Source organism: Cyanistes caeruleus, chromosome 18, assembly GCF_971803275.1.
Source record: "Cyanistes caeruleus chromosome 18, bCyaCae1.hap1.1, whole genome shotgun sequence".
NCBI lineage: Eukaryota > Metazoa > Chordata > Aves > Passeriformes > Paridae > Cyanistes > Cyanistes caeruleus.
This window is the reverse complement of record NC_141718.1, coordinates 1,094,081-1,115,902: the sequence shown is the minus strand read 5'-3', so window position 1 is coordinate 1,115,902 and position 21,822 is coordinate 1,094,081. Positions and strand designations below refer to the sequence as shown.

The 21,822-nt window shown below is 44.4% G+C and overlaps 1 protein-coding gene across 4 annotated transcripts in view; it reads left to right on the top strand.

Moving 5' to 3' along the window:
- The window catches only part of TMEM132C (transmembrane protein 132C), a 168,126-nt gene that overhangs the window by 46,227 nt on the left and 100,077 nt on the right, over positions 1-21,822 (top strand). For all 4 annotated transcript variants that reach the window (XM_086856496.1, XM_086856495.1, XM_023937210.2 and 1 more), the window contains one exon: positions 6,851-7,739. In XM_086856496.1, coding sequence (XP_086712622.1) covers positions 6,851-7,739 — 889 coding nt within the window. The remainder of the gene's footprint in view (positions 1-6,850; positions 7,740-21,822) is intronic.

Sequence of the window (21,822 nt, the reverse complement as noted above, 5' to 3'; positions counted from 1 at the left end):
GTGGCTGCCACTGGGGTTTTTTTGCCTGCTTTAAAGACCAGAAACCTCCCCAGACAGACAATGTTTTACTTGGTCTTTTGTGTGGTGAACTCAACGTGGTTTTGACTCTCAAGTCAATCAAACTGAATGATAGCTTCTCTCATTTCATCGCCAGAGAAACGGCGTTGCAGAGGTTTCCTGTGGCTACCATATGTTTTTGATGGAGCTGGCAATAAACTCTGGTGTTTTAAATCCTCCTCTTCTCTCCAGTGATCAGATGGGATGGGCTGAGGTGCTATTTGCTTTGTGCTTGCCGTGCTGACACGGTGGGTGGCTGCAGAATCCGCGGCGTTGGCCACAATGAGGCGAGCAAAGGCCAGCCTGTGACATTTTGCCCACCGTGTGTTGCTCACAGGACACTGACATTTGCAGCCTCTGGCCAGCACAAAACCCAAGTACCTGAACAGTGTCTGTATAGAAGTTTTCCAACCCTTTTCTCCTAACAAAAGCTTTCATTAGTGGAAATCAGAGTTCCAGGTATTTGTCTTTGATTCTGCACGGCAAACTCGTTTAAATAGGTCAGATGGCCTCGGCAGCAGAGACAATTGGGAATGTCAGCCCTGGCAGGGGGACTGATTCCAGAAATCTTCACTGACCTTTGCATGTACACTGTTGTTTTTACAGACTCTTAAGGTCATCAACCAGTCTGAGAAAACCATTTATAGATTTCAGTCCTGAATGTCAGGCAGTCTTTGACTGTGAATAGAGGGTCACAGAGAAGATGGGCCGGTAATAAAAGGATATTTTGGTATTTTGCAGTCAAAGGGTGGGATGTACAGAACTGCAAAAAACTTTGGAGGCTGTTATTGAAATATTGGAAGTGCTTTTCTAATGTACAGTTTCCTGAGAGTTCTGTGTTTCCAAATTCGACTTTAAAGCTTCTCTTTCCTGTTAGTGAAAAGGCTGTGCCTCACAAGCAGCTATTTGTGGTTTATACACGTGTCTGTTGTGTTGGTAATCCTGAGGAAAATGGAGCAACCTGACAGATGTTGGATAAGGCTTTAGAATGCAGAGGTCTAATCCTGGGCTCTAATCGATGCAGCTAAAACAAGGAGTTTTCCATGTGGTTAATGACTCTGCTCTGCATATTCTGCACATCAGTGCAAGCATTCCCATCACCCTTTCTGTTCTGGGTGAGTTCCCTGGCAATGAGCTCCATCATCTAATCAAGCTCTGTTTGAAACACTTTTTTATCCATTTCAAATTCCCATCCTTTAGTTTTGGTGACCACCCCGTTGTTTTTGTGTTTCCAAGGAGTGCAGGGGCTCCTGGTGTTCCTTTGCACCTTGCCTTAGGTGCTTGGCGTGTTCCTGGCAGCTCTGAAATGCCACTGTTCTGCCTCTGCTGCAGAATGGGGCAAATGTTCACTTCTGTACTAAATCCAGGGTTGTCTGTAGAGCTTCAGTGAAGATTTGATCTGTGGTAATATCCAGAGGATAAATTCATTAAGGATATACTCTCAAAATGTGAGAGAAGTCTATTTAATAGAATATTATTGCAGTTTTTCATTTAACAGTGTACTGAATGAATGAAGTTAATCTCTCCCACTGAAATAAAATAGGAAATTTGTTCACAATAACTGGTTATAATGTCTCCCAATAATCTTTGCAGTGTGGTTTAATTGAACTGTGATCTAGGCTAAATAAGACTGTGTCTATATCTGGGCTTAAAATATGTCTGGTTGGTTTCCAGGCTCTGTAATCCCATATATGTGAAGAGGAATATCCCATCCCAGGTCAGTCTGGTACAAACCTATCCTTGGACTTCAGCTTTCAGTTTAGGGAACTCTGGGCTCAAAAAATGAACTGCTGAAATAATTTTGTTAACATTAGTTTTGTTTGATGTAATTGCCCTCACCAGGTGCTCACAGAATATTTGAGAATAGGCTGCAATTTCCCTCAAATGCTTGCTCTGTGGATTTCTTTGCTGGATTTGTTTGCAGAGTTTATTTTTAGTTTCACAAATTGGTGACCATAAGCATTTGACACTTGACATTGCCTGTGTGCAATTAGTCCAAGAGTCTCTCTGATTCCTCAGAGGATGATGAAGCACATCTGATGGGCACACAAGAGGAACAGAAACTGTGGCTCCTGCACTTGCCCTGCCATCCAGCTGATTTTCTGGAATGCTCACAGAGCTGTAGCTTTTAAGCCAGAAGGGAGCACGAGGCTCCAGTTATCCCTGGAACTTGTGCTGAGAAAAATGCCCTTTTCAGAGGGATCCAGTGTGCATGTGAGGACAGACCAGCCATTGCTCCCTTTGCTGCAATATTTAATCAACCTCACAGTTCAAAATCTGTTCCATATCCTCAATTTGAGCTTGGTTGGTTTAAGATTCCACTCAGCCTTTCCATCAGCAAAATTTCCCATCTCTGGATGTTAAGAAAAGGGAGCTTGGAGGGGATGAGAGTACAGCTAAGGTCACTCTGAGGTCTGAGTGAATGTATTTGCTGAGCTCTAGTTCTGAGCAAAACATTGCTACAAAGATTTCTTACACTGTGAAGTCACTAAATGTGACTGAATGTGGTGCTGGCACAGAAAATTAAGGGAAAATGAACCAGCAAGTGTAGCTGTTGACATTTTGTGGTGAAGGAAACATCTGTGCTGATTGAAGTGAATCTTCCCTGCTTTCATTCTTCTGTAGTTCCTGAGCTGGAATATGTGATTTGCTCTGCAAGAGCAGGACAGGTTTGTAGTGGAAGGTGGAGTCAGAAGAGAATTCACGGAGGGGGATTTTGTTTGGTTTGTGTAAGGTGCTCATCCCTGTCAGGGGCAGGTGGGAATGGGTGTTCATGGGAGGAACAGGGATGATCTTCTACAGCATTTGCAGGATCTTTGGTGATGGTGGTGCTGTGAATAATATTGGGTAGGATTTGTTTCTTAAAACTCTGGTGGCATGGAAGTGAAACAGTAATGAAAATCAATCTGGGGCAGCATTCAGTTATGGGTGGGTTCAGGAATGGAGGAAGGGTAAAGCTGTGGGGAGAAGGAGGGAGAAGATCCTGCTTTAAAAATGACAGAATTCTCATGGGAGCATCAGCTGTGCTGCTGTGCTGGGATTCCAGGAGAGCACAGAGGCACAGGAAGCTGTTCAGCACTTTTCCTCTGGCTTGTCTCCTGCAAGGGACAATTAGAAATGTGCCTCTGTGGGCCAGACAAGGTGCAGGGAGGGCTTCTCCCATCACTCCTCCTTTGCATGGGCAGATGTCTTCTGCTCCTCACTGGCTTCTCTGGCTCAGAAGCTTCTGGCTGAGGGGACAGGCAGATGGTTGCCTTGAAGGCTCGGTGGCTCATCAAACATCAGGCACTGAAGATCCGTGGCCACTGGCCAGTAATCTCCCACCCACGAGCTAAACCCTTAATTCCCTGCCCAAAAGAAAGTCACTTCAAACCAACCTCATAAAAGAAAAACTCAAAGATATTAAGCTTTTATGACTGTTCCAGTGAATCCAGTACCCAGGGCTCCAGCTCCATGTGAAATACCCCCGAAGAAAATTCCTCTTATGCTGGAATCCAAGAAATAATAATAATAATACAGATCAGAAGTCACAGTTTCCCATCCAGTGAGCTCACGGGGTTGCAGGAATTTGAGCTGCTCTGTCACACTGGAGCCAGTGATGTGCTTAGCAGATGCCTGCTTGGGTTCAGATGAAGTGCTGCAGAGGCATATGATGCCAGAAGAAGGATTAAAAAGTCACCAGGCTGTTAGAAAGAAGAAGTAATTACTTGTAAGCCTTCACTTTTGTTCTTGGCTAATACTGGCTGTGTTTGATGGTTGTTAACCTCTTCCGTGCAGGGCTTTGTCTCTGAGCTGTAACTCCTGCTGGATGATGGAAAGGGATAAAGCACTTTAAAATGTGAAAATCTGCTCCAGAGCACCTGAAAGCACTGAGAGGCAGAGCTGCTTTATTAAAAGTTAGTTTTTCAGGTAGATAAAGTAAACACCGCTTAATGGTTATTTAAAATAATAACTTGTGATGTGAAACTCAGGAAAACCCAGGGTATCTTGTTTAAATAGATACTCTGATAAATTAAAGAGCTTTGAAACTGAGCTGATCAAGCATACAAAAATATTCTCTGGAAATGTTGGTAATTAATTATACCAGGATGTGAAAGTTATTGGGTAGAGATGAAGAGAATAGAACAAATCCCTTAAGTGATGGCCTGCAGTTGCTGATGCATGACGTTGGGGTTCTAAAAATAAAATGGACAATTTTAACTACCAGCTTTATCAGTAAAAGGCTTAAAGTGCTTAAATAAATTGTCTAAAGTACAGCTTTCAGTATAGAAATACAGGAACCCATTATGTATGGTATGAAAGTGGGTGGAACACTTTAGACAGCAATAAAAAAGTGAATTGTTTTTTTCTTTTTCTGTCAGTCTGGCCACATGGGTTTTGCTGTTTGTGTTCAGCTTATTAAGGCAGAAGTTGAATGACTGTTATAATATTGGGCCAAGCCCTACATACCTCATGCATGTGATTAACCCAGGATAAATGAAGTGCCTGCAAAAATGAGCCCACTGTCTGTCTGAGGATAATGTGCTGCAGCAAAAGTCCTGGGAATTGCACAAAAACAGCTGCTAAGCCTCCAGCTTAGATCCTGACCAACAACCCTTTGAAATCAGGGGACTTCACTTGTCTCTGCAGCCTGCTGAGCTTATTTCTGGTTTTTGTGGCTCTGTTGAAGGCAGGGATTCCCTCAGGAGCAGTGGGGCTGTGTCTGGAGTATCCCTGGCCATGAAACACCACAGCAAATTGTATCTGTGTGCTTAAATCAGTCTGTGTTCTCCCTATGCAAGTGTTTATTGCTTCCCTTAACCACAGCCCCTCTGGTACCACGGGGTCATGGCTGAGCAGCAGGACGCCTAGGAGAGAAATTCTCATCAGTCACCAAGTCAAGTTCAGTAGCCAAACTGGCCAGCAAGAAATGGACTTCTTGTCCAGCACACCAGGTGTTTTCATTTCTAAGAACATTGATATCTGTCACTAGGATGTCAGTGATGGCATTTTGCAGAGGGCTGCAGGGAGGTGAGCACATCCCAGCAGCCTCATCCAGGGAGGGTGAGAGGGCTTAGAGAGGAAACTCCTGCCTTAGGAATCCAAACTCTTGTTCTGCTGCTGCACCAAAGAAATCTGTAGGTTTTCCTCTTTCCTTGAAAGGTCCATGGTCCAAAGTGGATCTTGCTTGGGTTTCTTTTAGAAGTGTTAGAGCACTTTGGGATGGAAGCCTGACAGACTCAGATAAGAGAGATCAATCAGCTCTGGAGGTGCCATTTGTAACATCTTTTTCAGCAGAATTAAAATGTGTGCCAAGGATTGGAGCCTTGCAGGGCTGTAACAGTGGGCTAAACCAATGTTTTGTATTTTAAATGTGATTCTGCCTGACAGAGAGGGTGCTGTACTGGTAACTCACTGTTTCTTTTCCTACTTTTACCATTTTGTTTAAATTTCTGTCCCGTCATGGCAATTGGCTCAGTTATGAGAACAATTCTTACCATCCAGCGGTGGTGCATGAATTAAACATGAGTGAACACATCTTAATTCCTTATTTCAAATTTATGGCTGCTGTCCTTTGAGAGTTCTGATTTCCCCCTCCTCTACATTTGTCTCCTTCTTTTCTTAATTACCTCACACCTGCTTTCCAAAGCTCTTCCCTTCCCTGCACCCTGGCATTGCACACTCCACAGGACAGCAGTGGGGCTGTCTGTCAGCAGCCATTTGGTGTCATGACAGGTATCGATTGTTTATTCATTTCTTGAAAACATTTAATTAAATTTGACTGCATAATTAGCACGTTAGCAGCCAGACATGCCAGGGCAGCAAATGTGATTTGCAGAAATGCCCAGGCTGCAGCCCTTTGTGAGGAAGGTGGTAGGACAGCGTCTCTGTGGGGTGTTTTGGGATCCTCAGGTGTTCCTGAGTTCCAGATGAATCTGTGCATTCTGTGTTGCCCTTCTGTTTACTCTTCAAAGAGCTGAACCTACACAGAACTTTAAATCCTGATTCTGATGGGATTTCCTGAGAGCACTGGAACTGAGGGCAAGCTCTGTTTTTTCAGTACTCAAGAAGTTCAGCACTAAATGCATTTGCCTTCTGCACCTATAGCAAATCCTGTCACTATGAGTTAGGAAGAGGGGTTGTAAGCTGTATCACATAATCAATGTGTATTTTAATTCTTCTCCACTGTTATCTACCCGAATTTAGACAATACATTTTGCCTTTCAGCAAAGTGTTATTAATTTTAACAGGAGAGCATTTATTAGAACAGGTCAAAAGTTTCAAGCTGAAACTTGAACTCAGCCAGCACCTGCTGATTCTCTGTGTGTATCTTATACATTAGTACTTGTTGAAATACTTCTGGATTGTGATGCCAATCTGCATTTAAAGAACTTAGGAAATTGAGGCACTGTCAGTATTTTACCACAGAGATATGGACTATAGTGCCAGAAACAGTAATACAAGAGCAAGGTTGCTTGACAGAGAGAGAGAAATGGTTGTGTGTGAGTCCTGAGAAAAGCAGTTTATTTGCCCCTAGAGCAGAAACTCCCTTTGATATCCTGCAGGGCTGGTGATAAGCAGCCCTGGGGGCTTTTGGTCTTTGGGCTCTCCTGACATGCTACATTTTATTTTCTTTTGCAAATGTAATGCAGAAAAGAATTATCTATATCCAAACTTGTAGCTACCCTGTAAATATTTCTTGTATGGAACAATGCTTGTCCCTAATTTTACCAGGTGGCTCCACTGAAGCTGTGCTAAGTGTCCCTTTGAATCCATAAGCAGACTTGGTCTAACTGCCCTTTTCTTTTATTAGTGACAGAGTGTCGAGGGGTGTTGGACAATAATCAGCGATTTTCTTCACTGCCAACGTACCTCCCTGTGAGCTACCGGCTCTTCAACGCCGAGACATCTTTCTTCCTCAAGGAAGCCAACCAGGACTTCATGAGAAATTCCAGTTTGCAGTCCAGGGTGGAGTCATTCTTCCCATACAAAGCCAAGAGACCGCCCGTGTTAAACGCCAGCTACGGCCCCTTCTCCGTGGAGCAAGCAGTGCCCCAGGAGCTCATGTTAACTTCCAGCTCCTTTGGATCTGCCAACAAATTCACTTACAACTGGAAGCTGAAGGCCTTCATCCTGAGCACCAAGATCTACCTGAGCAAGCCCAGGGTGCAGGTGCTGTTCTACATCGTGGGCAGGGACTGGGACGAGTACAGCCCCGCGGAGCGGCTGCCCTGCCTGCGCGTGTTCGCCTTCCGCGAGACGCGCGAGGTGCGCGGCAGCTGCCGGCTCAAGGGGGACCTGGGGCTGTGCGTGGCACAGCTGGAGCTGCTGCCCAGCTGGTTCAGCCCCCCCAGCGTGCTCACGGGCCGCAAGAAGCCGGTGGAGCAGGCAGAAGGGAGCCCCGTGGAGCTTTACTACACGGTGCAGCCCGGGGACGAGAAGGGCGAGTGCACGGCCGAGGACATCCGCAAGGGCAATGCCATCCGGCCCGGCAAGGATGGCGGGGATGAAAGCACGTCCCACCTGCAGAGGATTGGCTCTGTCAGCCTCTACCGGGGCCAGGAGGCCTCCCAGCTCACAGAGCTGAGGCTGGACAGCAACGTCGTGGTGTGGCTGCCCTCCAAGCCGGTGAAACAAGGGGAGGTTGTGAATGTCTACGTGACAATTGCCAACAATTCCACGGTGGATCAGTTCATCCTCAGGTAAGGAGGTCGGCTGGGTGTGTTTCTGACACGGTGACACACAAAGGGGATGGGGACATGGGATGAATCTCAACTGATTTGAAGCTGAAGCCCACTGAAGGTTGCTCCTAGTCACTGAAATACCTTCTTTTCCTCTTTGCACGCTGTGAGCTGGACTGAAAGCCCCCATCACTGGGGGGTTTTTAGCGTGTCTGCCGTGCCGTTTATCGCAGGCCCACGGTGTGCAGCAAGGTACAAAACTGCTGCTTTGGCAGGGCCCTTTCTGTGCCATGACAGACAGCAAGGCATCAGAAAACTTCTCTGCTTTATGGCGCTTTTAAAATCGGGTTTTTATTGCACAGGCATGGAGTTTGAATGTAGAAAAACGTCAATTACCTGCTTTTCTGAAAGCTTGCCTCTCCCACACACAGAGTGGTTTTGTTAGGAGAGCTCTGTAGGGAGGGTTTAACTATCCACTTGCAGTTAAGCAGTGTTTGTCTTTGGCAGCACATTTGTCCTTTAAATAAAGCCCAAGGTGTTTGATATTGCTGCTGCCTGCAAGGGGCTGTTAGAAGCGAGTGCCATTATTTTGGACAGGAGTGGGAACACAGAACTGCCTTACTGGGTCAGATCGCTTCCCTTTTATTTTCATTTTTAGCAGTTTCCCTACCGATCAGATGAAAATCCTTTGAGGATGACAAAGACTGGGAAACTTGTTAATCACTGAAAAATTTGATGTATCTTTTTTTAACTTGTTACCAGGCTTTAAATTCAGTGGAAATTTCCACGGTGATAAGCAACAATTGCTCTTAAAGCCTCAGGGAATCAGTTCCCCAAAAGATTGTGCACATGAAAGAATTTATTTCTAAGGCTTATATGAATTAGATTAATACATAGTTGACAACCACCGAGGAGAATAGCCTTTAGAACAGGAAGTGTCGCATGGCAGATAAAAGGCTTTTCTTTGAAAAAAGAGGGATTTTAGTCATCTCAGAACCATTCTGGTGTTTGCAGCTTTGGTTAAATTGGCGAGATAATCTCCTGGACACCTGTTTACCGAGTGAAACCTCCGTGCTAGAAGTATTTTCTGATGTTGTTACTTTTCTTCTATTGAAAATCCCTTTACACAAAGTAGTAGAAGCAGAATACTTTTGCACATAACAAACATAGCTGTGGTGAAAGAAGAAATCCAGAGGCAGTGAGCTGGGTGTTTGTTGGGTGAATGGGAGTGAGGATCTCTCTCTGAAGGTCCTTGCCACTGTCTTTATTTTCCTGAAATGAGAGTTGAAGATAAGCAAGCCTGTTGAAATCTGGGGCTGTATTTCTTTGCTCAGAAATGAATCTGGCTGAGAGGTGCAGGAGACTGAGATGGGAATGTGGGATGTTGGTAATTGCCTGAGTGAGTTGCGGTTATAGACAGAGAGGATTTGGTTTATTTTTGGGAACATTTGTCTGAAATGCAGAGTCTGACACAGGTTGGTGTATTGGTGGTTCTGTGCCAGCACAAATGCAGAGCTCAGACCCTGTTCTCTTGCTGAAAAAGCCCTTTAGGTGGAAAGAGAATTTGAATTTTTGCTTAACGTTACTTGAAACCAGATGCAAGAGTGCGAGAGGCTGAACAACTTAAGATTTTTTTTTTAAGCTTTTTCTTATTTCCAATGGGGATGGGCAGGTGGTTGCTGTCTTCAGGGCTGCCTGAGTTTCTGTAAACCAGCCCTGCTCAGTGTGCCTCCTCCTCTCCATGACCAAGGCAAGAAAATGAATGAGAGATGTCCAAAGCATCTTGGGTTTGAAATCTCCAGGATCTCCCAGAGCCACGGATCTGTGCTAAGGCACAGAATGGGAGCTGTGCTTGAGGTGTACAGGAGGGGAGCTCCACGTAGATGAAATGAAATGTGTTTTGCTGTTTTCCTGGCAGCTGACCCCGCTGGCAGAGGCTGTGTGGGACCATGCACCAGCTGTGAGCTCTGTGGCTCCTTGTGCTGTTTGCAGAGGCTCTTCCAGTGGCAGAGGGCTGGTGAAAGGCTGGCAGGGCCAAGTTCTGTGCTGGAAATGTGATGTGTTCAGCGCAACTCCCCAGGTGTGGAAGGGTGTGGAGTGTGAGCCAGGAACCCATGGAGTGCCTGAGTCTGGGGAAGAGCCCGGAGAGCAGAGCAGGGAGTAGCAGTGCATATGCTGGGGCTGCCTGGGGGCCTCCTTAACCTTCTCCATGGCCATTTCCCAGCTCCCAGAGAGCTGTGTGCTCTCATCCTCGTGGGTTCCCAGCACAGCGAGCCCTACATCCTATGACATGCACTCACATTTAATCATCCTAAAGAAAAACACACCACACATTATCCCCAGGCACAGTGGGCTTGTTTATTTTCTGCTCCTTGTATATTATTCATTGAGGTATTGCAACATGAAGAGCTGAAGCAAACAGCATGTGATCATTGCTTGGGGGGTGGGAAATAATAGCTACAAATCTTCTCTGGCAAAAGGGGAGCAAGCTGGTCTGAATGACCTCATAGCCACAAATCATGGCAATTGAAAGTGTGGTCTTAAATTGTGTCTTAATTCAGAATCCTGCTACTGTATCTGTGAATTTATCAGTGTTCTTCAGTTGTGTCTTAGTGCAGAATCCTGCTACTGTATCTGAATTTATCAGTGTTCTTCAGTTGTGTCTTAGTGCAGATTCCTGGTACAGTATCTGTGCATTTATCAGCCCAGGCTGGATAAATAAAGTATAAAATAAAGTAAATTTATTTTAGTAAAGTAAATAATTTTAATAAATAAAGTAAAGCCCAGGAGGATGACTGGTGTGGCTTGTGCAGGGTAGTGCATTAGTGCTGTAGGAGCACCGTGTGGATAAACACAGCTCCTCCTTTCTTGCACCCAGTGAGCACAGGAGTGTTGTGGCAACAATCCAAGCCATCCTGAGAGGTTGTAGGTCCTGTTCCTGTCCTGCTGTGTCACCTCTGGTAGGTCTTTACAGGCGTTTTCTATCTGCAAAACAGAAAATGCAAACACTCTGTCAGCATCACCCTTGGGAGTGTCCAGTCCTGTTACTGCAGGACTTTGATTTCCTCCCATGGAAGGGGTTTCAGGTTTGCCTTATGTTATCCACAATAATATGAGTGGGAAAGTCTTTATTAAAGAGCTGAAGGAATAGAGAAGGGAGAGGAAAATATTGCCCTGCTTTCCTACCACTGGATTTCTGGGCTCCCAGAAGAGAGATGAATTACACTTGCTGCTGATGGTACAGTGAGGAAAATTACTGTTACCTCTAGCAGTTGGTAAAGTATGAACAGCAGGAAAGAAGCATCACTACAGGAAAGAAAATAAAAAAAAACCCCAGCAATTTTAAAAATGAAGAGCACTGAGTCTTGTGTCCTTCCCAGAGCTGCCACAAATTGTTACCACAGGCTTCAGCTGGGCTACCAGGGCTGATTGTCACCTCTCCAAGTGCTGTTACACTCTTTTCTAATCTGAGTCTTCATTTTGGGTGTGTTGTCTGTGAGGATTAGAAAGCAAAATCCTCAGGGCATGACCCTGTTCTTGAATGCTTTCCTGAACTCTCCCAGCCAGCAGGAGAGGGAAGGAAGCAGAGCCATCCTGAAAAGGAGGAGTTCTTGTGGGGTTGGCTTGCAGCTGGATGTGGTTGCTGGGGTGCTTGAAGGTGAGGAGGGGTGAGTTGGGGTGTCAGGCAGCTTTGAAAGGCTGTCCTGTGTGCATTGCTGTGTTTGCTGTGGAGTCTGAACACTTCCCCAGGTAGTTCAGCACAGAAGGATGCTGCAGCTGTTCTCCAGGCTGTGCCATGCCACATCTGGCTTGGCAGAGCCCTGTCAGCACAGGGCAGGCAAAAGGAGTGGCAGTGCTGAGTGCTGTCTGTCACTGAGCTGGGCAGAGCATCAGCTCTGACTCACTCTGCACAGTGCTGCAGCAGCACACAACCTCATTTACAGCAGCTATGAGCAGGGTAAGCAAAGAGAAAGGGCATGAAGTTGTTACATCCTGATTAGAGAAAAGAGGTGTAACACAGGAGTGTTTTCCTCTTCCCTTCAGGCTTCTTATTAGAGATTTTGCAGCATGCTGCACCTGGAGGGATGGAGGTTGTAATGAGTGCTACCTTTGTCCAGCAAACAAACCAACCCAACACAATGGATAATTAGGAGTAATAATAAATCTACAAATTGGATAAAGATAAATGCAGTGAGGAAAGCTATTAAACCCATGAACTGGGACAGCTTTTACATTTCAGTGCCTAATGAGTATTGACAGCAGGGCTGTGGTGGGTGGTGCTGGCACAGCTGAAGGACCTGGAGGAGGAGGAGGATGCATGTGAAGAGCAGCACCAGAGGTAGAAAAGGTTGTTATGGTCATAACATCTGTGTAAGTGCTTGGGAACCTCAATGTAAAAAGCCATTTTGGAGGAATTGGTCACAAAAAAGAGGGATCTTTAACTCTGCCAGTTTTGCATGAAAGACCTGTTTGAACCTCCCTAGAGGCTCAAACCTCTCTGAGGAGCTTGGCACTGCCCTCAGCTGTACCTAAAAGAACCAAAAATAGGAATGTTTCAGGCAGTTACTGTTTGCTTTCAGATAGTGACATTTTAATTGTACTGTATAATGAAACAACTTTTACTACCCTGAAATCTGTAATTAATTGTTGGTTTGTTAGGTCTTGACACTGCAGAGTGGTGGCATCATGGCAAACACAAGTGACACTGTAATGAAGAGCTGAAGTCGATGGTATCAATATGTGCAAAACCTAAACCAGAGCTGGAATCACTCCAAGTTTTGTGTTTACCCAGAATTTGGGATGCATTATCCCAAGGATTTATTTTCCACAGTAAATGGAATGCACTTTTTCAGCTCTGAAGTGTGTTTTTTAACACTGATTCATATTTAAAAGCAGCAGAGCTTGGAGTGAAATGAAGAGAGACAGAAGAGTTTGGTGGGATGCTCTTCTGGGTGTACATGTGCATCTACAGATGGCAAGAACTGCAACAAAACATTTTTCATGTCCTCTGCAGCTTTGCATTGCTTAAATATTTAAGAGTCCTTTCACTGCATGAAAGCATTTCAGGTGACATCTGAAAGGAGAGGGGAACCAACCTGGAGTTGGTTTTGTTGTCTCATTATTTCAGGCTATATTTTTATTGGAAAATGGAGCTGGTTTATGGCATTGATAGGGCCCCTAAAGCCAGCTGCTAGTCCAGAGTTGCTTTGCAAAAATGCCCAGAGCTGTGAATTATGACTTGAAGGGGTTTTATATATTTCATTGATGAAGGTTTATATACTTCACTGTCTGGTGTTCAGCCTTGTGAAACTTTAAACCTTACTGGGTTTGGTTTTGTTTTGTTTTCCCTTCTGTAGAATGATTAATAAGCTTCACATCTACAGTGGAGCAGGTTATTGAAAGAAAAGTCCACTGAGGGGATTATGGTTTTAGCAAGTGCTGAGGTACAACAGCACCTTGCAGGTTCTTTGGTGAGATTTTTCCAAAGTAAATTCATAGCAGTGGTGCCAGGAGTTTGGATATTCTGCTCCAGTGAGCAATGGGGGCAGTGTGCTGGAGCACTCCTAATTACCATTTACTAGAGAACCTGACACACTGAAGGGGGAATATTTCCCAGTGTGGCTTTAAAAAGCATTTGTGATGTAAAAAAATACTTCTTCAAAGAAGGGAATGTGTTAATGCTATTTTGGGAGAGTGGCACTGCTCTCCAGTTTAATTCCATTAGCCCTTAGCAGGCACTTTTCAGGGACACTGGTGTCACAGCACGGGCAGCTGGCTCCTCCAAACTCATGACTGTCCCAGAACTGGGCAGGATGTCCTTCCAACACCTGAGAAAGGAGCTTCTCACCACAACAAGAGAAGGAGGGAAGGGCTCCCTGTGGTAGCACCTTAATAAAGTTTTAAAAGTAATTATTAACTTGAAATTGCAGCTAGCTAGAAAAGAGAAAACAGGCACTCTTCCCCTCTTCTCTTTAAATCTGCCTGAGAAACCTTTGGAACAATTCTCCAAGGAGATGTCCTCATTACTACTGAGAATAAGCCATGGATTTATTGTTGGGAGGCTGATTGTGTGTTCCATCCATTGGAAATGATTTGCTGACTGACCAGGACAGGCTGAGGAGCACCAGGAGGGCACTTCAGAGCCTGCTGAGGGCAGGAGCTGAGCAGGGCAGTTCCAGCTGGAGCCTCCCTCCACAAACATCACCACTGCCACCCCGGGCAGCTCCTGCACAGCACAAAGCTCTACGAGAATGAACTAAATTGCAGGGCAGCACTTGCAGGAATTGTTCCTTGTCTCTGGAAACAGGTTTTCCCAAAGTGTGCATCTGTGAGAGCTCTGAGCCAGGTCCAGGGCTAGCTGCATGGAACTGTAAACAAACCTCAACTATATATAAACATTTATATAGAAATATATATACTGCTATATAGATATATATATACTGCTATATAGATATATATATACTGCTATATAGAAATATATATACTGCTATATAGAAATATATATACTGCTATATACAAATACATATACACTGCTATATATAACTATATAAAAATATAACTATGCATAAATATATAAATAAATACATATATAAACTTAGTATCTAAATACTCTAAATATATAGTGAATATATTTATATTTATAAATTCTCTGAGCCAGGTCCAGGGCTATCTCCATGGAACTGTAAACAAACCTGAACTATATAAAAATACTTATATATAAATATATAGACTACTATATACAAATATATACACACTACTATTTATAAACATATATTACTCTATATAGCTATATATAATCATGTAAATATATATGTAGCTATACGTTAACATATATGTACATGATACATAAATATATAAATACATATATGAATGTGTATATATGTATATATATATATAGAACCACCAGGCTGCCTGGAGATGAGGCACAGCTATTTCATTCCTGTTTATACTGTTAGCCACTTGTGTCTCTCGAGTTCCCTGCCTAATTAGTGACAATGGTGGCTCGTTAGCAGATCACACCGTGTAAACCCCAGTCCTCCCAAGGCAGCAGTAAGGAGGGAAATCCACTCTGCTGGGAGTTGGATAATGTTTTGTGGCTGTCTGAAAAAAGGCTGTGATCTGCTGCATCAGGGGATCTCCTGGGAATCCTCAGTGTGATTATCTGACAAGCTGTTGGGTTCCAGGGCCCCTGGAAGCAAGGAAGTGTGTGAGCCTGTGGGTCTGAATGGAAATGAGCATCCCTGAGAAAAATCCAGCCTTTAAAACCTTAACACATCTGTTGGAGCTGCAGAAGCAGGAGTGACCTGCTGGACTCTTACTGGGAGGGACACCAGCAGCCCCCAGCTCAGAGCTTGCAGGGAGGAGAATTTGGGATGGAAGGATGGATGGGGTAATCCAGGAGTAGCAGAACTGTAAAACCTGATGGGTTTATTGTTTTATTGCTGCTCGTGGTGCTTAGTGTTTAAGACAGAAAGTGTCAGATTGATTGAAGTTTCTGTTCTGGCTGAATGCTGCCCTCACTGGTGACAGCACAGGCACAAGAAATTACATTGTTTATATGTTCTTGTGGCACTTCTCAGTTAAAACTCACACAAAAGGCACAAGGATCTTGGGAAGAGCTGCTCTGCACTGAGGAGTTAATTTCTACAGAATGCTGAGCTTTCCTATAAACTACAGAATCTTTGAGTCCAAGTTTTGCCACCTTTGGGACCCCCTTGGATGTGTTTCCTTGAAGTCCCACCCTGCCCTGGGCGTGCTGTCTCTTGAGGGAGGCGTGTGCTGTTGTGTGTAGGATTCCCTTGAAAAGCAAGTTGCATTTCTACAGACTCTGAATACACAGAAGAGCTGATTAATTCATAGCTGAGATGAGACTGGGTTAAAAGGAAATTCAGCATTTCTTTTGTTTGTTTGCCTGGTTCCTGGTGTGTTACAAAGTGTCTATATTAGCAAAGCTGCCAGGGGGTTAATTTGCACTAACAGCCTAATCATCTCCAAAGACATCATTTTAGGATTTCATATTGCTGCTTAGATCAGCAAGACTGGAGAAAGGAAGGCTTGAGAAACAGTGTGGGTCTTGGGAGAAAAGAAAAATGGGGGGAAGCACTTGAGACATAGCCCTCTGCATTTTCAGCTGTCAGGCTGCTTAGAAGAATCTCTTTTTCATCCAAGCTGTGGCTCTGAGATGTAACCCTTCATTTCCAAAGTGCCACGAGAGCGAGCACTTCATACAAGACAGACGGGCTCATTGAGGGGAATATGTGGCACTTAGCAAAATCTAGAGCTTGATTCCTCAGCCTCTCTGATTAGTTGCTAACCAGAACACATAAATACTTGTGGGTCATGAATCACAGCTTGGTTTTGCAGATAAAAGTGTCTGACAGAGCACACCATAAAGTCATGCTCAGTCTTTCATTCAGCCCAGGAGTGCTGGGGAAGAAGTTCAGCCCTACAGGTGATCACTGAGGCAAAAATGTTGTTACAACCCAGCCTAAGGGGTTCCTTATTTGGCATATTGGACATCTGTGGATCCTGTTTTGGGGATACTCAGGGCTACTGGCTTCAGCTTAGCTTTCCAGAAATGAGGTGCTGTGATGGTAATTGCTGGAGTCACTGAGTCACTCCCTGCTCTCAGCAGGTTCTACAGATACCACCAGTAGCAACAAAAATATTTTTCTGCTTGAGGTTATGTCTGGCTTAGAAAAAGCCCTGATTGCACTGAGAATTCTTCCTATGGAAAGGAAACACCAGCCCACAGTAGGAGCCTGTCACTTAGGAACAGGCCCAAATTTAGTCCTGTCGAAAGTAATGAGAATATTCACAGGCTTTAGGCTACATTTTATTCCTCTGGATTCCAGACATCCATGAGAGGCCACATTAGCAGCAGCTTCTGATTTTCCCTTCTATAGCAGCCTGATTACAGTTTTCCAGTAGAAGGGAATGACAAAACCATTTTTTTGGTGTGTACTTAGTCACTGTTGGCTGTGTGACGATGATTGTGGGCAGTGTAGCCTTGTAATACTGGTTTTTGAGACAGAAGATGATAAAAGGCTGCTTTTAAAGCTGTAATACATTTGTGAAAAGAACAGAGGTGGCCCGAGCAGGGGCTCAGGGCAAACACAGTAAAGGGCAGGCAGCGTGTCACAGGTGAGCTGTGGGGACAGGAGTGTCACAGCCCAGCAGGGAACAGCCCAGTGGTGCTCAAGGAGGTGGCTTGGGGTCCTTGAGACAGGACTTTGGTTTGTGGGAGGGTCCTGCTGTCCTCAGGATCCACAAGAGTGGTGGTTCCAGATGGAAGGAGCTCAGCAGAGTCTGGAGGGCAGCAGCAGCACCTGGGGGCTCAGGTCCCTCAGCTGGTGACCCTGACCTTGACAGGAGCTCTCAGTGCCCTTCCTGGTGGTATCAGTACCCCAAACCGAGCTGGCCAGAGCCCTGGACAGGATCCTGCAGCCACAGCCCAGCCTGGGCACAGCACGTGAGGATGATGTGGAATCTCCCTTTTCCCAAGGGTACTGCTGAAGATTTTTTCTCTTATCTATCTGAAACGATGCTACTGTAATTTGTACTGGGCAGAAATATTGAGTGAGCTGAATGAAGATTTTATCAGCTGGCTGTGGATAGTGACAGCTGGTTAATGTTAATATCTTCTGGAAGATCTTTAAAGAAGTCTTGAATAGTTGTGCAGAAATTAATACGCCTCATCCCTCTTTGTGTTACCAAAGTGGGGCTGTGCTGTCATCTCCAGCCTGCATTCTTTAATTTTCACAGCATCAGGTGATGGGTTCTCTGTCCATTGCTATGGTAACTGCTGCTTTATTTCTTACTCAAAGAAAACATTCGACACAAACCCCACCACAAGGCCTTTTTATTCACTGTGCACACCTAATGGATGCCAGAGCTGTGCAAACGTGGCAGCTGTGCTGGATGGGGAGCAATGAACTGCCCTGTGTGCAACTGGTGTCACCTCTGGGCACACCTGGAATTTTGTGTCAGCTACTTCAACTCTGCTTTTATCCCTGCCCATGTTTAATTAGATTTCAGACAGTTCAGGGTGGAAACAGTCCCTGGCTGGGTGTTGGTAAGTGCTGTGGGGGAATGGGATCTAACAGCAGATGAGGCATGTGAACTTTGTTTTTGCTCTTAAACAGCTCCATTTTGAAGTGGAATTGATCTCATGAACTTTTGGCAGTTGTTCAGAATCCTTCCCAACCTTTTTGTGAACATGAATGAGGGGAGTAGCAGTTCTTTCCCTGTGTTCTGTTTTCTTGCCTTAAAACCCCCAAATGTCTCATGGAAAGCTCTATAAAACTGCAGTAGCCCAAGTCCCCTCCACAAGGCTCTGCTACCCAGGTCACTCCAGATCACTGAGTGATGATCCAGATCCTCTGAGTGATGCACAATAAAGTGTCAGAGCTCCTCTCAGCATGGGCAGCTTGCTTTGAGTCCCCACACCCCTGTGCCACCCCTGACAGTGACAGCTCTGAGGTCTGGCTCTTCAAGAAAGGAGAAATTCTCCTGGAAAAATGTCTTCAAGTGTTTGCTAGGGTTTTCCCCACTCCCTATCACAATTATCTGATAAATGTGGCAATTATCAATTCATCTTAGAGTGAAAAAAATGACAAAGAAACAATTTAAAAATCTAATCATTATCTACAAGAAGAGGCTTGCATATTCTGTGTTTCAGTTCTGCATGATTTTAGATGGAACCTCATTAAATGTCTCTCCAGCCCTCTTAGCTTCATCTCTATTAACTCTTCCAGGGGTTTCCCAGGAGGAAATGACTCTGCAGCACCTTGCAGTAGAATCCAGCAGAGTTTAGTGTGACAGAGCATTTTATTGGAGAGCTGCCATTGAAGATGCTGGGCATGGAATGGAGAGCAGGGTTTGCAGGCTCTGATTCCCAGCTCTGCACGAGCTTTTCCTGCAGAGCTCTGTCCTCGTGTGCAGGGACTCTCTGGCTCAGGACTGTGCTTCCTGAAATGCCTCATCCTGCAGGTGGGAATGTGCTGGCACCGCAGTGAAAATTGTTGAAAGGGGTCTCAGTGCTCAGCTGGTTGATCAGGGGATGCTTTTGTGCTTCTGGAGGGTTATTTCAATCCTACAGTTTGCTCTGTTTAAGTTATTTCTGATGCTGCTTTGGGGGTACCCCTTTCTCCACGCCAGGAGCAGAAGGTGTTGTTTTGGGGGTGTACAGGAGATGTGTTAGGTAAGAGCTGCTCTCATTCTCATCTCATAACAACTCTATTCTCATCTCCCCAAACCAGGGTGAGTCATGGCCAGATCTCAGCTGGATGCAAGAGCAATTCCAGGGAATGGGAAACAGTCGAGAACTTCTTGTTCTGGGAAGCTCTGCTGGTTCAGAAAGGCAGTGATTGTCCTGTTGTGCTGTCTGATTTATCTGCCTCCACCTATCCACTGCTGCTCATTCCTATTATGTGTTCTTATCTAAGTCCTGGCTATTCAGGGAGGAAATTTAACAGATTCATGGCAAAAGCAGATGAAACATCCACGTGTTGTTCTCTGCTGAAGAAACATCTAAAAGGATAAGGAATGTTACTTTGATAATTATTTAAATGGTGCCTAAGGGGTCTCCTGGATTGGTTACATTTACTCTGTGATTTGCCTTTTCACCAATACTCAGCTAATTCAGAACATGAAAGAAAAGTGGGGAAAAGGCCAGGAGGATTGTGCTAATTGAGTCTTTCCAAATGGAGGAAAATGAGTCCCTTGTATTGAAATTCCCAATTGCCAGTCTGAAGTGTACTCAAGTGTTTGTTTAATGGATAACTGGTTTTACCTTTTATTTGTCTTTTTCCGAATCATAAAAAGGATAGAAAAATAAGACACACAAATTGAGTTTAACTCAATCTGATCGTGTTCTTAGTATGGGTAAAAAAATTAAAGAGACCAGCTATTCTGTTTTATATTAGAGCTTCATTATTCAGAGCAGAAAGAGCCATGCGTGGGAATTCATTTCAGATGGGGATTTTGGAGAAAATTGGAATCTGCATTGATTTTTATAGGAAATTCTTAAAATCTGGCCACTAATGCTTTTTAACATCTTTCTAGTGTGTTTCTAAGGCTCAAAGCAGCCTTAGAGAAAAGTTTCTTGTAAGACTCCAAATGAGTGCTGCTGATCTGGTGGGTAAAGCTGATTGTGCTTAATAGTCAGACTTTTTTTCCTCCCAATTTTCATTTCAGTTAAGTTTTTTATTCTGATACAGGTGAAATGATATAAATGAATAAGTTGGTTGCACTAGAACTTGAGATTTATACCTTTTCCCTAAGTGTGTGGTTTAGTGTCCAAAGCCCAGTGCATCCTTTTGTAGAGCCAAGTGTTGTTCTCTTGTTTGAGCTGGCTCTTCTTGCTTAATCTGGAGCTGTGCCCAAAACATGAATATTCATGGCACTGTTAAACAAGATTTTTATTGAAAACAAAGAGTGGATCTGAAGCTTTCATTTGTCATTCTGAACTCAGCTAGTGAAAGCCCTGTGAACAGGCACATTTATCAGGGAGGTTCTCCTGGTCTTTTCTAGGTTTTTTTGCTTATTGAATGAAAATTTGTTAGAGACCACTGGGCAGCGAGCCTACTGTTAAGATATTCCTGTGTGCCATATGGATATCATAGAGATGAAATACAGAAATTAAAATGTATTAATTTATATGCTGTATCAAGTATGAAATAGTGTGACAAGTGTTGAAGGAAGGTGGTACAAGCAGAGCACAGATGTAGCAGAGTTAAGAAAAGCCAGTGCTCCCTTTTCCCAGGGCTGGGGTTGGTGTTCCCATCCTGCATGAAGGGGCCAGGGCATTCCCAAGCCTTTCCTGGGGATGTGCATTCCCCCAGCTCCGAGCTGAGCCCTGTGCAGGGGCTGAGCAAGGGGGAAATTCATGGATGGATGGAAGGAAGGAGAGGAGAAAGTGAGAAGATGAGCAATGAGACAGGTTCCTCTGGCCTGTACAAGCAATTAAACAGGCTCAGCTTTTAGATGACACATGGAACTGATTTGAGAGGTCCTCCCTCATTTATTTTGCAGGGTGAAATTCTCACGAGAGCAATCTATCTGTTTCACCCTGCAAAGCACACTAGCTAGGATTTTTTCCTTCCATGTATGTCATCCAGAAGAACAGTATCCAGGGATTAGTAGGAATTACTGATTTATATTCTCATTCAATCCTGCTGAACAGTCCAGTGTGGTGCTTTGGCAACCTGTTGCCCAACATGTTAAGGTTAGGTAGTGTTCATTTCTGACCTAACAGGAATGTTGTGAACTACCCAGAAGTTGTGTAAGCTGCAGTGAAGCAAAATCAGGTTTTCCTCAGATATTTTAAGCAATTCTCCTCTTAGCTAGAGGAGGAAGGCAAGAGCTAATTCCACACAAATTACCTGGGGGAAAAAGGGCATCAGTGAGTGCAAGAAGAGAGAACATAAGAGGGCAGGAGATCACAGACAGTTCCCCAGTGAATCCTGATCTCCTCTGCACTGAGCTAGCTGCCACCTGGGTTATTTTGGCCCAGCTGCAGTGGTGGCAGTGCTGTAGCCAGAGTTTGCCTGCAGGACTGTTGCAAAGGCTTGGGGCATCCCTGGAGAAGCTGTGGCTAAGGAGGGAGGACTTTCAAGATTTGGAAACCAGGGGGGCTCTCAGGGTAGAGTTGTGGGAAAGAATTGCTGTAACAACAAACTATTTGCTCTTAAAGAGAGGAAAGTATGTAACACCATCAAAGGGGGACAAGGATTCAAAGGGAAACACATGGCTGAAACATACGGGTCAGGTTTATTTGAAAGGAAAATTTGTTTGCTTTTCATTCTTTATAACATTTCCCATAGAGACTAGCAAATATAGCTGCCACATTTTTGGCAAAGGGTGTCTTACCCTAAACCTGAAACACTTAAACACACATACTTACATAAATATGGTCTCTATTAGTTTCAGCTGTGGGACTTCTAATTCCTGCCTTTTGGAGCTGTTTTTTGTTTGTTTTCCTCTACTGGCTGTATTTGAAGCTTTAAAAGGGCTTGGTCACAAAACAGAGTTGTTACTGCTTTCCTAGAAAGAAGGACAAGGTGATGAAGAGGAATCTTTGTCAGAGGTTCTAGTGTCTGAG